This window comes from Lepisosteus platostomus, chromosome 5 (genome assembly GCF_059453375.1).
Source record: "Lepisosteus platostomus isolate fLepPlt1 chromosome 5, fLepPlt1.hap1, whole genome shotgun sequence".
NCBI classification, from domain to species: domain Eukaryota; kingdom Metazoa; phylum Chordata; class Actinopteri; order Semionotiformes; family Lepisosteidae; genus Lepisosteus; species Lepisosteus platostomus.
Window position 1 is genome coordinate 69,326,325 of NC_142615.1, and position 14,932 is coordinate 69,341,256.

At 48.0% G+C, this 14,932-nt stretch overlaps 2 protein-coding genes across 2 annotated transcripts in view; one reads left to right on the plus strand and one right to left on the minus strand.

Annotated features, from left to right (window-relative positions):
- The window catches only part of LOC148671959 (uncharacterized), a 96,987-nt gene that overhangs the window by 49,706 nt on the left and 32,349 nt on the right, over window positions 1-14,932 (plus strand). The window lies entirely within an intron of this gene.
- Window positions 2,205-5,368, minus strand: LOC148671961 (GTPase IMAP family member 9-like). Its single transcript, XM_088632798.1, has 2 exons — window positions 5,316-5,368; window positions 2,205-3,712 (listed from the first exon to the last, which is right to left on the minus strand). The coding sequence occupies exons 1-2, from the start codon at window positions 5,351-5,353 to the stop codon at window positions 2,602-2,604; spliced, it is 1,149 nt and encodes a 382-aa protein (XP_088488924.1). The 5' UTR covers window positions 5,354-5,368; the 3' UTR covers window positions 2,205-2,601.

Genomic DNA, 14,932 nt, shown 5'->3' on the forward strand with positions numbered 1-14,932 from the left:
TACTTCGTCAGGGTCTGTTTCTGTTTGTTATTTTTTATTTTGGTCAAATATTCAGCTAGTGTGTATTGTCTGTTTAGGGTTCTGTAGCATTCCAGTTTATATTGTGTTTGTGTGTGTGTGTCCCAGTGTGTGAGATATTGCTGTTTGATCTGTGCTGTGATGTGGTTGAGTCTGGGTTGTGGTGCTCTAGCAGTGCTGTCCTGAGGCTGGTTAAGATTGGTGTGGCTCAGGTCGGTGAGCCTCAGGCCCAGCTGGCTCAGGGGGCTCTGTTTTGGGCTCAGCTCTTGGCTCAGCAGGGCTTTGTGGTGGTAGGAATTTTGGTCGCTGTTTTTTAGGTGTAGCCAATACTTTAATATTCTTTTCTGTATGTTTATCAATAGTGGGTACTGGCCTTATTCGGCCCTGCACCCGTTGTTAGGAGTTTTTCTCTGCACACGGAGGATGATTCTACAGATCTCCATGTGCAGAGTTTCTGTGGGGTGTTTGTCCCATTGGGTGTAATCCTGGTCTGTGAGGGGACCCCACACTTCACTGCCATATAGGGCAATGGGTTGGATTACACTTTCAAATATTTGGAGCCAGATTCTTGTTGGTGGGCTGATGTTGAAGAGCCTCCTTCTTATTGCGTAGAAAGCCCTGAGTGCCTTCTCCCTCAGTGCCTTCACTGCCAAGTCAAAACTCCCGGAAGAGCTGATGGTGAGACCGAGATATGTGTAGCTGGATGTGTGCTCCAATGTGTTGTTGTTCAGTGTGAATTTGTACCTGTTTCCCTGAGGTCTGGCTTTCTTCTGGAAAACCATAACTCTGGTCTTGTCTCTCTCTCAAGGGCAGGACTTTGTCCTCTCAGTGGCCCTGGGTTCAGTTAATGATTAACTCACCAGGGCAGAATGAAGTCTTGGACGCCGCCTGATATGAACGTTTCTGGTATATCTCATCACTTAGGAATTTAAAAATATATATAAAAATACTTTTAAAATTGTTTTTCATAAGCAAACTCTCTTGTTTGGGGTTCTGGAAAGTTGATCTAAAAGGATCTCCAAAGCACTTTACAGTCAGGGACCCCACTTCATCCCACCTGCAAACAACTGAGGGAATTTGGGGAGTACAGACCGAACCCTGACTAAGCAGCACCCCTGACCAGCAGTCGGGTCACTGGGGTCACTGGGGTCACACCCCTGCTCTCACACACTGTAAGGACATTGTTGTTGTCATTCTGTAAATCGCTTTGAGAAGACACCTTTAAAGGTGCTATATAAAATATTTTTTTTTTTAAATTATTACTTCAAATGAGATCTGCTGAAAATCAAGAGTCGATTTTATTGTTGGACATGTGCAGCTATATAGAATCTGTTGATGTATTAATCACTCTTGCCATTAGTAATCAATTAATTTAAAACAATGAAATATGGCTATAATCTGTTAGGTTTTGCACCAATTGAATGATTTTTGTAAAGTTCTTTTAGAACAGCATGACGTGACCTCGATAGTACTGACCTGTGACAAGACTGTGAAAGTGAAAACGTTTTTGAAGTTGATTAGATTATTCTTTATTGCCAATAGTTGGTGGAATTTGCTAATAGTACAGCAAACAACACAGATGAGTCACACATATAACATATACAGTACAAATTTACATAGAACAGAAGACAAACATTGTCACATACAGCACATATGTAAACAACTTTCCATGTTAAACAATAAATTATACAAGGAAGTCAGAGTTCAAGGTGAATTCAGAGGTCGCATGGCAGAGGGGAGGAGTCTGAGGTTGAATCAGACCGTCCTTGATTGGGAGGATCTGAAACTTGTTCCAGAAGCATGAAGCTGAAAGAGATTATGAGGTGGGGGAGAGGGGTCGGAGATGATTTTCTGGGCACAACTGGAGGTGCAGCTTGAGTACAGAGATGAGATACTCTGGCTTCCTTGAAGAAACAGCCAGATTTGATCTTCTGATCATTTTAACTACTAAATACTCTTTTCTGTGTCCTGTCTTCTGTTGTTATTGTGTGGAAAACAGCTCCGTGCTGTTATAGACAGAACAGTGAAAACTGCCTCTGAGAAACACACAGGTAAAAACCATGTCTGATCAAGTCTGCTGCTGTCATTAACACGCATGAAAATACTATTGGTGAAAAAGAACCTAATACCTCGTCAGTGATTTTTTACATAAACATTTTTATATAAAAACAGTAAAACCAGGAACATGTTTATTAAATGTTTATTAAATTCCAAACAGTTTGATAGATCTCTGATCGCTGACAAGAGAAAGTGAAAGTAAATCAGCTCCTGTCTCTGAGCTGCTGTGTGATGGACTAAATCTAATCTCCCTGAGAGAAAACAGTTCAAGTACAGCACAGAGGATTTAAACAGACACAGGTCTGTGTGCCACTGTGTTAGTAACGCAGTACAGAGCGGAGCACAGTATGATTTTAATTCCTAACAGGACACAAGATGGTTGAATCTCTCAGTCTGATGACCAGTAAGATCAGTGAATCAGTAATACAGCATCAGTCACACTCACTGTTGGGAGGTTTAAGACCTTTACTGTTCCTCCTCTTGACAGGCAGTCTGGGCTCCTCTTCTCTCTCTCTCTCCCTTCTTTCATACTTCTGTCTCAGCTCCTCTGTCTCTCTCTGTCTCTCCTCCTCCCTCTGTCTCAGCTCCTCTCTCTCTTTCTGTCTCTCCTCCTCCCTCTGTCTCAGCTCCTCTGTCTCTCTCTGTTTCTCCTCCTCCCTCTGTCTCAGCTCCTCTGTCTCTCTGTATCAGCTCCTCTGTCTCTCCTCCTCCCTCTGTCTCAGCTCCTCTGTCTCTCTCTGTCTCTCCTCCTCCCTCTGTCTCAGCTCCTCTGTCTCTCTCTGTTTCTCCTCCTCCCTCTGTCTCAGCTCCTCTGTCTCTCTGTATCAGCTCCTCTGTCTCTCCTCCTCCCTCTGTCTCAGCTCCTCTGTCTCTCTCTGTCTCTCCTCCTCCCTCTGTCTCAGCTCCTCTGTCTCTCTCTGTCTCTCCTCCTCCAACCTCTGTCTCAGCTCCTGTCTCTCTCTGTCTCTCCTCCTCCCTCTGTCTCGGCTCCTCTATCTCTCGTTCAGTGTTTATTTCTTTGATGTCAGTGGTGAAGTACAGCCCATAGTTTCCTGCCACCATGTCCTCTATCTTCTCCAGCAGCTCTGTGACCTGAGTGCGGTCGCCCCTGTTCTTGTTGTTGAGAACATGATACCTGTTCCCACACTTCTCCACCAGATACTGGAGCTTCTTCCCTTCTCTCTCAATGTGCTGCTCAATGGTTATGTCTCTCAGTGTGTCCCCCCAGGTGAACAGCACTATTGTGTGTCTCCAGACTCTCTCACTGAGAAGCTCCAGATATATCTTCACTGATCTCCAGTCTGTGGCTGAGTCCAGATCAATCACCAGGAGGAGAGCGTGGGGTCCTGGGGGACACAGAGACACACTGCGCACAACCTCCTCTCTGACATGCTGTGGATCAGTCCTTATTATACGTGGAAAAGAGGAGTACCCTGGAGTGTCAACCACAGTGATCTGCCTCCCAGCTACTTCTCCCTCTCTCTTCACACACTCCTCAGTTACTCCCTCAGTGACAAACTCCTCTCTGCCCAGGATGGTGTTTCCTGCTGAGCTCTTCTCAGACAATCTCTGGCCCAGCAGCACGATCCTGATCTCTGAGAGACGCTGTGGTGCCTCATGGGAATCAGCCCGTCTCCTCCCTGTCAGAGAGAAAGATCACAGATTATTTACATGATAAAGTTCTCATCACATCTATCTTCACTCTTCATCCCATTTAAAATTCACGATAAAAACTTTTCTATATCTTTTCTATTGTCCCTGCCCTGTGACAGAGGAAAATCACAGATTATTGAGATTGATTTTCTGTGTATTCTCTGTGGTATACAAAAATGTTCTGTTAATGTTAGGTAATCAGACTGTATTCTTACAACATTCTTATTCTGTATTCTTGGAATTTATGTAATATATATATATATATTTAACTGTTCTCTCAATAGTACATGTTTATTTTTCATCACAATTTTTTTTCTTAGAATAATTTAACCTCACTGAAAGTTTAGATTTCTCTCATCTGATAAATCGACATTTTTCCCAACTCCTTCCTTGCTCATCTTTACCAAGGGCACCAATACTTCTGGAGGGCCCTGTAGAGTCCCCCTAACACTGAGTATCCAATGGCAGTTCAGACACATATGGGACTCCTGTGTTCAGAATGAACCTTTATACCACCTTATTTTAAAAATACATGTAAAAAAACTGTAAAATCATTCAGTCTGTCCTGATTCTTCACTAGCGAGTCTAAAATGTCACATTTCATAAAGACATGTTTGGGACTCAGCCACCTGGCTGTGAAATCTGTGTGTTGTATAGTTTCAAACCGCTTAGAAACTATCTACTGTGATCCACACTGAAGAGAACTAGCATGATGTTAGTTTAAAAACAGTGAAACTGACAAGCTGGAGGAACTGAGTCTCTTTAGTCTGAAGGGAGTGTCCCACACTGACAGGGTGAAGATAGTGAACCATAAATATATACAAAATATTCAACATCCTCAGTGACAGTCAGTCATCATTAAAGACCAGTTAGATATTGACACCTCAGAGTTCCTCAGAATTAACACTGAAACTCAAAGCAACACTAAGACTTAAAATCAGGAGTGGGAGGCTCTACTGTACACAGAGAGAGGTGGGAGAGGGGAACAGGCTGATACCCTGGCTTCTCTCCAGACATAGCTGGGTGAGCTCCTCCAGTCAGGACAGGAGGCTCTACTGTACACAGAGAGGGGTGGGAGAGGGGAACAAGCTGCCCAGTCAGGACAGGAGAACCTGGAATCACTACTAATTATGGGCCAAATAAATTCCTCTGTTGTTCATCTGTACTGATTCCTCTCTGGTATTATCAGCTGTACAACAAACACAACCTCTGAGCAACAAACAGGAAACGATCAAATCTGAGCGTGTCTGAGCATCATGAATACTAACAGTGTGAATCCAATACCATCAGCAAACAGTCAGGTTTAACATCAATCATTCTACATTAAATAAACACCTTACTAAAATATTTAGTACATTCCAAACAGCTTGAGTTGACAGTACTGATCCCTGATCTCTGACAAGAGAAAGTGAAAGTACATCAGCTCCTGTCTCTATCTCCAAGTTCAGACCCTGTGTGTCTGACAGACAGAACACACTCTCAGCAGACAGGAAGACACTTCTCCAGCTGCTGCTGTGCTCTGTGACAGAGAAGAGACCCTCAGTGACTCCCTTTATGACACTCTGACAGGCAGAACAAGAGAAAACTCACCAGGGCTGAGCGCTGAGCTCCTACATGCTGCCATCTCTCTCTCTCCTTCTCTTCCTGCTGATCTGAAGGGCAGGACTATGTCCTCTCAGTGGCCCTTGATAAAATATTTAGTGGGTTCAGTTAATGATTAACTCACCAGGGCAGAATGAAGTCTTGGGCGCCGCCTGATATGAACGTTTCTGGTATATCTCATCACTTAGGAATTTAAAAAAACTTTAAAAATTATTTTTCATAAGCAAACTCTCTTGTTTGGGGTTCTGGAAAGTTGATCTAAAAGGATCTCCAAAGCACTTTACAGTCAGGGACCCCACTTCATCCCACCTACAATCAACTGAGGAGAGGGAATTTGGGGAGTACAGACCGAACCCCGACTAAGCAACACCCCTGACCAGCAGTCGGGACACTGGGGTCCACACCCGTCTGGATCAATGAAGTTAATGAGGCGCTGTCCCCGCCAGGGGGAGACAAGGCACCAGAAGTCAGAGGCCAGAGCTGAACTGCTTCAGGAGAGAGACAGATCGGGGAAACAGCAGACCAGAGAGAGCATGAGAGCAGACAGGAGTCAGACAGTAGATAACGGACCTGAGCAGCTCATCGGCTTGTTCGCCCCTCCCCCAGCTCTGTCTGGAGAGAAGCCAGGGTATCAGGTTGTTCCCTCCTCCCACCCCTCTCTGCGTAAAGACCCCCTCTTAACCGCAGATGCCTGAGCGCTGATTGACCTCCTGCAGCGTCAATCCCTCCCCCAGAACAAACACAAACCACACCGCTGCTTCTCCGTTTTTATTCATCTGTTCAGGGAGTGAAACACGCGCCGTTCCCCACCCACCCCACGATCATTTCGCTCACTGTCATCGACCGATCGATTATACAACGACAAATCAAGGAGAACCGTTCCAGTTCCTCACGGTGAAGGAAGAGTAGCACCACCTCCACTCTCACTGAAATACTCTCCATCAATAAGATGCACGAATCTCTCCGTCAATAAGATAGATAAATAAATAAGCCACGCAGGAAATCAATAAATAAACAAATAGAGCGATAAGGCGCCACGGGCGTCTCCGCCCACGAGTCCCGGACTCCCCTCTCCGGGCGGCAGCGGTCCGGGTCCGAGCTCGGGTTCGGGTCCGGCTGGCCGGTATGGGTATCGGTATCGGGCCGGACTCGAGGGCCTCTCCCGTCACGGTCGGACTCCACCCAGAAGGGGGGCGGGGGGGGTTACAGGTCACAGGTCACAGGTCGGAGCTGCTGCTAAGGTACTGAGAGACGCCGACCAGGAGCAGCACCTCCCCGGTCTTCGTCGCCTCGGCCACCGCCCCCTCTTCCTCCCCCGCCAGGAGGGGCGATGGCAGTGTGGGTGGGTGGGGCAACAGCAGCCCCTGCCCTTCCTCCTGCCCCCCCTGCCCCTGCCCCTCGGGGGGGCAGCTGGCGGCGGGCAGTGCCAGTTCACACCCAGGCTCCTCGGAGGCGTAGATCTGGGGGGGAAGAGAGAGAGAGGTCAGGGTCAGGGAGTCACGCTTGGAGTTCGGGCTGCATGATATTAATAATAATAATACACTTCTATATCTCTTTCCTTGACACTCCACTCAGAGCTCTTTACAGGTCATGGGGATCCCACTACCACCACCAGTGTGCAGCTCTTTACAGGTCCTGGGGATCCCACTACCGCCACCAGTGTGCAGCCCCACCTGGATGACGCCCCAGTCCTCTCCCCACACACCAGCTCTCAGTGGGGAGGAGAGCAGAATGATGAAGCCAATTCATAGATGGGGATTATTAGGAGGCCATGACTGGTAAGGGCCAATGGGAAATTTGGCCAGGACGCTGGGGTAACACCCCTACTCTTCTCGAGAGACACCCTGGGATTGTTAATGACCACAGAGAGTCAGGACCTCGGTTTGACATCTCATCTGCAGGACGACGCCTGTTTACAGTCCAGTGTCCCCGTCACTATACTGGGGCATCAGGACCCACACAGCCTGCAGGGTGAGAGCGCCCCCTGCTGGCCCCACTCACACCTCTCCCAGCAGCAGCCTCAGTGTTTTCCCAGCAGTCTCCCCTCCAGGTACTGGCCAGGCTCACACTGCTGGGCTCCAGTGGGGCTGCTGGCCATTATGAATGCAACTTACAGAATGAACATCTGGGAATTATTCTTGGGCATCATGCACTGCTAACAATAGTACTACTACTAACACTAATACTACTACTGATAACAATAGTACAACTACTAACACTACTAATACTACAACTGACAACAATAGTACTACTACTAACACTACTAATACTACTGATAACACTAATAATACTAATAATACGACTGCTACTACTACTACTACTGCTGCTGACAGCGCTAATAATACTACTAATACTACTACTGATAATACTAATACTACTAATAATAACACTAACAATACTAATACTCTACTAATACTACTGATAACAATGATAATACCAGTAATAATACTAATACTACTACTAATAGTAATAACACTACTAATAATACTACTCATACTAGTAACAATCTCCTTCACACAAGAACTGCACACATGGTGTACAAATCAGATGACTGGAGAGTAATTTCCAACGGTGATAAACACAAGGAATAGGACTTGTAGTGTTTTTAGGGAAACCAACAAGGTCAGTTCTGTCAAAGACAGGATATGCTCCACTAGAATTGTTGTCTGTTTAGGGTTCCGTAGCATTCCAGATTATGTTGTGTTTGTGTGTGTGTCCCAGTGTGTGAGATATTGCTGTTTGATCTGTGCTGTGATGTGGTTGAGTCTGGGTTGTGGTGCTCTAGCAGTGCTGTCCTGAGGCCGGTTAGTGTCGGTGTGGCTCAGGTCGGTGAGCCTCAGGACCAGCTGGCTCAGGGGGCTCTGTTTTGGGCTCAGCTCTTGGCTCAGCAGGGCTTTGTGGTGGTAGGAAGTTTGGTCGCTGTTTTTTAGGTGTAGCCAATACTTTAATATTCTTTTCTGTATGTTTATCAATAGTGGGTACTGGCCTAATTCGGCCCTGCACCCGTTGTTAGGAGTTTTTCTTTGCACACGGAGGATGTTTCTACAGATCTCCATGTGCAGAGTTTCTGTGGGGTGTTTGTCCCATTGGGTGTAATCCTGGTCTGTGAGGGGACCCCACACTTCACTGCCGTATAGGGCAATGGGTTGGATTACACTTTCAAATATTTGGAGCCAGATTCTTGTTGGTGGGTTGATGTTGAAGAGCCTCCTTCTTATTGCGTAGAAAGCCCTGAGTGCCTTCTCCCTCAGTGCCTTCACTGCCAAGTCAAAACTCCCGGAAGAGCTGATGGTGAGACCGAGATATGTGTAGCTGGATGTGTGCTCCAATGTGTTGTTGTTCAGTGTGAATTTGTACCTGTTTCCCTGAGGTCTGGCTTTCTTCTGGAAAACCATAACTCTGGTCTTGTCCAGATTGACTGGCAGTGCCCAGGTCTGACAGTACTGCTCCAGCAGTGCCAGGTTCTGCTGCAGCCCCTGTTCTGTGGGCGACAGCAGGACCAGGTCATCTGCGTAGAGCAGGAACTTGATTTCTGTGTCGTGTAGTGTGTGACCAGGAGCTGCAGACTGCTCCAACATTCCTGCTAATTCATTGATATAGATATTGAATAGTGTTGGGCTCAGGCTGCAGCCCTGTCTCACCCCGCGGCCTTGGGTGAAGAATTTAGTCCTTTTGTTTCCAATTTGCAATGCACATTTGCTCTCTGAATACATTGATTTAATTATGTCCTACACTTTGCCCCCTATGCCACTTTGGAGTAGTTTATAAAACAATCTCTCATGCCAAATCGAGTCAAATGCTTTTTTGAAATCGACAAAGCAGGCAAAAATTTTCCTTTGTGTTTTTGGTGGACGTGTTTGTCTATCAGTGTGTGTAGGGTGTAAATGTGATCAGATGTGCGGTGATCTGGCAAGAAGCCAATCTGATTTTTACTCAGGACATTGTGTTCGGTAAGGAAGGCCAGTATTCGTGTATTTAGGATACTGCAGAATACCTTCCCCAGGTTACTGTTCACACAGATGCCCCGGTAGTTGTTGGGATCGAGTTTATCTCCACTCTTATAGATGGGCGTGATCAGTCCTTGGTTCCAGGCCTCGGGGAAACATCCAGCTGTCATGATGAGATTGAGGAGTTTGAGCAGGGCTTGTTGCAACCTTGGGCTGCTGTGTCTCAGCATCTCATTTATGACTCCATCATGGCCACAGGCTTTGCGTGGTCTGAGGGCCTGGAGTTTGTCCAGTAGCTCCTGCTCAGTGATTGGGGAGTCTAAGGGGTTTTGGTTGTCTTTGATAGCCAATTCCAAAATTTGAGTTTTTCAAAAGTGGTTTTGGTCTGATTGATTTGTATTCGGGAGATTTTCAAAGTATGTTTGCCAGATTGTTCCATTTTGGATGGCCAATTCTTCTGGTTTTGATTTGTTTAAGTTGTTCCACTTCTCACAGAAACAGTTCTGATTTAGTGACTCCTCAATTTATGCAAGTTGTTTGTTTATGTATGTGTTTCTTTTCTTTTTCAGCGTGTGTTTGTAAAGTTTTACCATGTCACAGTACCTGAGTTGCAGATCTGTGTTGTGTGGTTGTCTGTGTTTTTCATTTGAGACTTTTCGTAGTGCATTTCTGATGTTTTTGCACTCCGTATCAAACCACTTTTCTTTTGCTTTTGTTTTTTGGTTGTTTTTTTTAGTTGTTTTTAGCTTAGATTTTGATGCTAGTTTGTGGAATAGGTGATTTAGTTTTTGTGTGGCCAAGTTCATCCCTAGTTTGTTGGTTTGATATGGAGTGTTTAGGAATGTGTCCATCAGTGTCTGAATTTTGTCTCTCATGAACCTGTCTCTCTCTCATGCCCTGCAGGCTGACCTGTCTCTCTCCAGGTGTACCTGTTGTACAGACTGACCTGTCTCTCTGCTCTCTCCTGTCCCCAGGTGTACCTGTCGTACAGACTGACCTGTCTCTCTCCTCTCTCCTGTCCTGTAAGCTGACCCGTCTTTTCTCTCTCCTGTCTCCTGTCCTGCAGGCTCACCCGTCTCTCTCCTGTCTCCTGTCCTGCAGGCTCACCCGTCTCTTCTCTCTCCTGTCTCCTGTCCTGCAGGCTCACCCGTCTCTCTCCTGTCTCCTGTCCTGCAGGCTCCTCGTCTCTCTGCTCTCTCCTGTCCTGCAGGCTCCTCGTCTCTCTGCTCTCTCCTGTCCTGCAGGCTCCTCGTCTCTGCGCCCCGGTGTGCAGGAGAGACGCGAGGGCCGCGTGATCGGACCTCAGCGGCTCGTGGACAAGTGGACCTGCGTCACTAACGGCGGGGAGGAGAAATGACTCTGCTGCTCGCTCGGCGTGTGTGCGCGGAGGTTCTCACGTCTGTCTGTTTTAATGATCTCATGTCGCGCGCGTGCGAGTCACTGTTCACACTACAGAACAAACAGGTCGCCCCGGAACGGCGATCGATGTGAAACTGGCTGTGATCGTGGCGCCCGCAGTCGTGACGCGGCCCGGCTCCCCCCGAGCGCCGGTTCTGCGGTCGTCCGCCCAGCCCGGTCCGGAAGGTGGCTGCTGGAGGCAGGGGAATGATCTGGGAGCTGGCGGGGTGTCGGAGGGGACAGGGGAGCACAGAAGGTGCTAGAAACTTTTGCTCCACCAGTTTGAGAGGGGGCAGACTGACCCCTCCAGGACCAGGACTGGACACACTGACTGACCCCTCCAGGACCAGGACTGGACAGCCCTGCTGCAGGCAGACACACTGACTGACCCCTCCAGGACCAGGACTGGACAGCCCTGCTGCAGACACACACACTGACTGACCCCTCCAGGACCAGGACTGGACACACCAGGGTTTACTGGCATCTCCATCAACAACCTCTTTTGTTAGATGATTGCTGTTAGCTTTTTTTTATTTTATTATGTCTCTAGTGCAATAATGGAATTTTTTGACAGCACCTTGACAGTTTAACAGAGAGGACTGCAGACTACTGATGAACAGGGCGACATTTAAGTTTTAATTCCACATGAGTGCAAAGTCCAAAAGGACACCGGCCATCTCTCGGTGGAGGTGGGGCTTCCAGCACATACAGGGAGCAAATCCCTGAGCTCTTGGCTCAGGGGACCACAAGGGCCACCGACTGCAGAAGAGGCCTGGAAAAAAGCAGGAAACCGCTGCCGTTCGACGCGCGACACCAAGAGCACAGTAGGTTTCGGCTCTATTTTTTCACAGCTCCATGGTCGCCCAGGTCAGGCGCCCCGCGTGGTAGCTGTCAGAGAGGGAAGGGCTTAGAATAAGAAGACGAAGAGGAACAAAAGGGTCAAGCAGCTACAACGTACCGGTAGTACATTAGTGCATCGCCACAGACGCGGACCTGCAGTTCTGCTCCAGTTTCGGTTACAGTAAGGTTTACGTGCAAAGACCAAATAAATGCATTTCTGCTCGTTGCCCAAACCTAAGATTTGTTGTCAAAATTAATGCTTGGTTTCAAGGCGAAACTGTTTTTAAGAGGCAGGACAATTCAGCTGAAGGGATTGATTTCTTCATGCTATCCACTTGTTAAAGAAGAAAAATTCAGAGTTGCTCAAATTCAAGTCCAGTACGTCTTCCTCTGCAACTCCACAGATGTTGACCTGCAGTTCTGCTCCAGTTTCGGGTACAGTAAGATTTACGTGCAAAGACCAAATTCAAACAGATTGTATAATGGTACATAGATATCGTTTTATAATGCACAATGTTTTATGGCTCCAGTGGAGCCTTATACCTGCTATGCCAACAATAAAAACAATGATCTTTGCACTTTTATCTGTCCAGCTGATACGGCTGTTAAGAACAGAATGTCAAAACGCAGCATTTTATCAACATGATCAAGCCAGGTTGGTGCATGACTTTGAAATCATGTACAAAGGTTGTGATGTTAATCATTTAACATCTCTGTGGTGGGTTTGATTTCAGTAACGAACCCAGGCTCCAGAGCTATGTTGGCCTCAGAAACCATCGAGGTGGCCACACTCGGACGCCCCTTCCAGCTGGGAATGCTGTATGACTGCCGATTCCAGGTGAGAGATTCACACTGAGGTGACCTGTCTCCAGCTGTATGACCCTGACAGACACACTGATTCCAGGTGATTCCAGACTCACTGATTCCAGCTGATTCCAGACTCACACTGAGGTGACCTGCCACAATCGTCAGCATCGGGTTAGTTCGCCGATCACAGCGTATTTTAGACGAGATGGAGGATTATATCGTGCGGTGCCAAGATCTGATGAAAGACACGATTGCGATCCAGTTTCCAGAGATGAACCAGAAACTCCTGCGATTTAAAGACCTGTGCGTGGAGTACAAGCTGGTCTTACAGAAATCTCTGGCACAGGCTGTTCGTACCTACAGGGGCTACAGAGTCCACCGAGCCCCGAGACTCCAATAACAATCCCGAAGGACAGCAGAGTCAAGTCAGGGGACGTCAGTCGTGTTAAAGTACAGAGCGACCACTTCCTAAACTTCTCCACTTTGATAGAGCGCGGGCAGCCTTCCTTATACAGGCTGTCGCTGGAATGGGAGCCCACCGACGAGCAGCATTTCCAGCGCTTCGCATTCGGCAGGAAAGTAGAAGAAGGGAACAATAAGGTCATCATCCTTCTCGGGGCCACGGGGGCAGGGAAGACCACCCTCATCAACGCGATGATCAATTACATCCTGGGTGTGCAGTGGGAGGATCGGTTTCGATTCAAGCTGATCAACGAGGAGACCAACCACTTGCAGGCGGAGAGTCAGACCTCCATCGTGACGTCCTACGAGCTCCACAACCAGAAGGGATTCGTCGTCCCCTACTCCCTCACGGTCATCGACACCCCGGGGTTCGGAGACACGCGGGGACTCTCTCGGGACAAGCTGATCACAGAGCAGGTGAAGCGCTTCTTTACCAGCCCCGGCAGTGTGGACCACATCGACGCCGTGTGCTTCGTGGTTCAGGCGTCTCTGGCGCGGCTGACCTCCATCCAGCAGTACGTCTTCGACTCCATCCTCTCCATCTTCAGGAAGGACATCGCCGAGAACATCCTCGTCACGTTTGTGGACGGGAAGGACATCCCCGTCCTGGGCGGCATCGAAGCCGCGGGCCTGCCGTGCCGCAAGAACCAGAAGGGCAAAGCGACGCACTTCGAATTTAACAACTCCTCCCTTTACACACAAAACGAGAGGCCCAACACCAATCCCAACAGGGAGTGCTCCGGGAAAATGGCAACGAAGAGGATGAGAACAAGCTGGAGAAAATTGTCTGGACGAACAACGTGAAGCAGCTGAAGAGGTTTTTCCAAACGTTGGAGGAGACGGAGGGGAAGGACTTGGCGCTGACGAAGAAAGTCCTGGAGGAGCGCGAGAGGCTGGAGACGGCGATGGCGAGGCTGCTGCCTCAGATCTAGGCCGGGTTGGCGAAGCTGAACGAAATGAAGAAGATCAGGGCATGTCTGGAAAACGAGCAGGCCAACATGGAGCAGAACAAGAAGTTCGAGACGGAGATCGAAGAGCTGGTCCCGAAACGGAAGAACACCAAGCATCTCTCAATAAACTGCAACAACTGTCTGGTTTCGTGCCATTCAGGATGTTTCCTTCCCAATCTCTGCGCCGTCATGGATGATGCTGGATTCTGTGTGATCTTTCCAGGTAACTGCCACTACTCCGCTCACATATCTGAGATGACGATGTGGGAGGTTTCGGCAGAGGAGAAGCAGCAGGACAGTACGGCGCCGGCGAGATCGTGAGGTATCGGGTATCCGAGATGACGATGTGGGAGTACGAAGTGGTCAAGGTCATGAAAACAGTCAAAGAACTCAAGGACAACTTCGTTAAGGCTTCCAGCAAATTCATGTCGACGAAGGAGATGCTCGAGAAAATCGAAATGGACTTCGAGACGATCGAGGACCAGATCATGCAGCTGATCAGGCTGTCCTCCAACTGCCTGGAGGTGATCGCCCTGAAGCCCAACGCTCTGTCCACGGCCGCCTACATCGAGCTGCTCATCCGCAACGAGGAAGAGGAGGCCCGCATCGCCGAGCTGCGCAAGATGAAACAGCACGCCGAGATCCTCGCCAAGATCACCAACAACGAGAAACTGCTGCCGGAGGAGCGCAGGATCATGAGGGAGAGAAACCAGAGGCTGAGAAAAATTGCTCAAAACGTCAAACTGGCGAGCTCCGTAGTGATAGCCTGGACTGCAGGACACTGAACACGTTCCACACCACCCAACAACTCCTGCAGGACACTGAACACGTTCCACACCACCCAAGAACTCCTGCAGAACACTGAACACGTTCCACACCTGCTGAGAACTCCTGCAGGAAACTCCATCTTGCGTTAAATCTCGAGTAAACCAAAACACAGAATAAGGTTCGGGTTTTGTAAAATAACTGTTCCTAATAGTTCAACTGAAATAAAATAATAACTTAGTTCTACTTAATCACTTAGTTTTAAAATCTACAAATATAATTTTAAATTCTCTAAATTCAAAGCTTTCCTTTCACCAGACCTCCAGCCAGACTGATGTTGGCCTCTCTCTCATGCTGTCGGGATAAAGCTGCCTTTCAAATCAATCGGCATCCTGCTGCGACAGATGATTTAATGTCCACAGGGGAAAGTGT

Bases quoted from the DNA above. Each gene is read 5' to 3' on its own strand.
- LOC148671961 (XM_088632798.1), bottom strand. From the start codon at position 5,353: ATGGCAGCATGTAGGAGCTCAGCGCTCAGCCCTGGTGA. The intron at 3,713-5,315 runs GTTTTCTCTTGT...TCTGACAGGGAG, and splicing joins TCAGCGCTCAGCCCTGGTGA to GAGACGGGCTGATTCCCATG.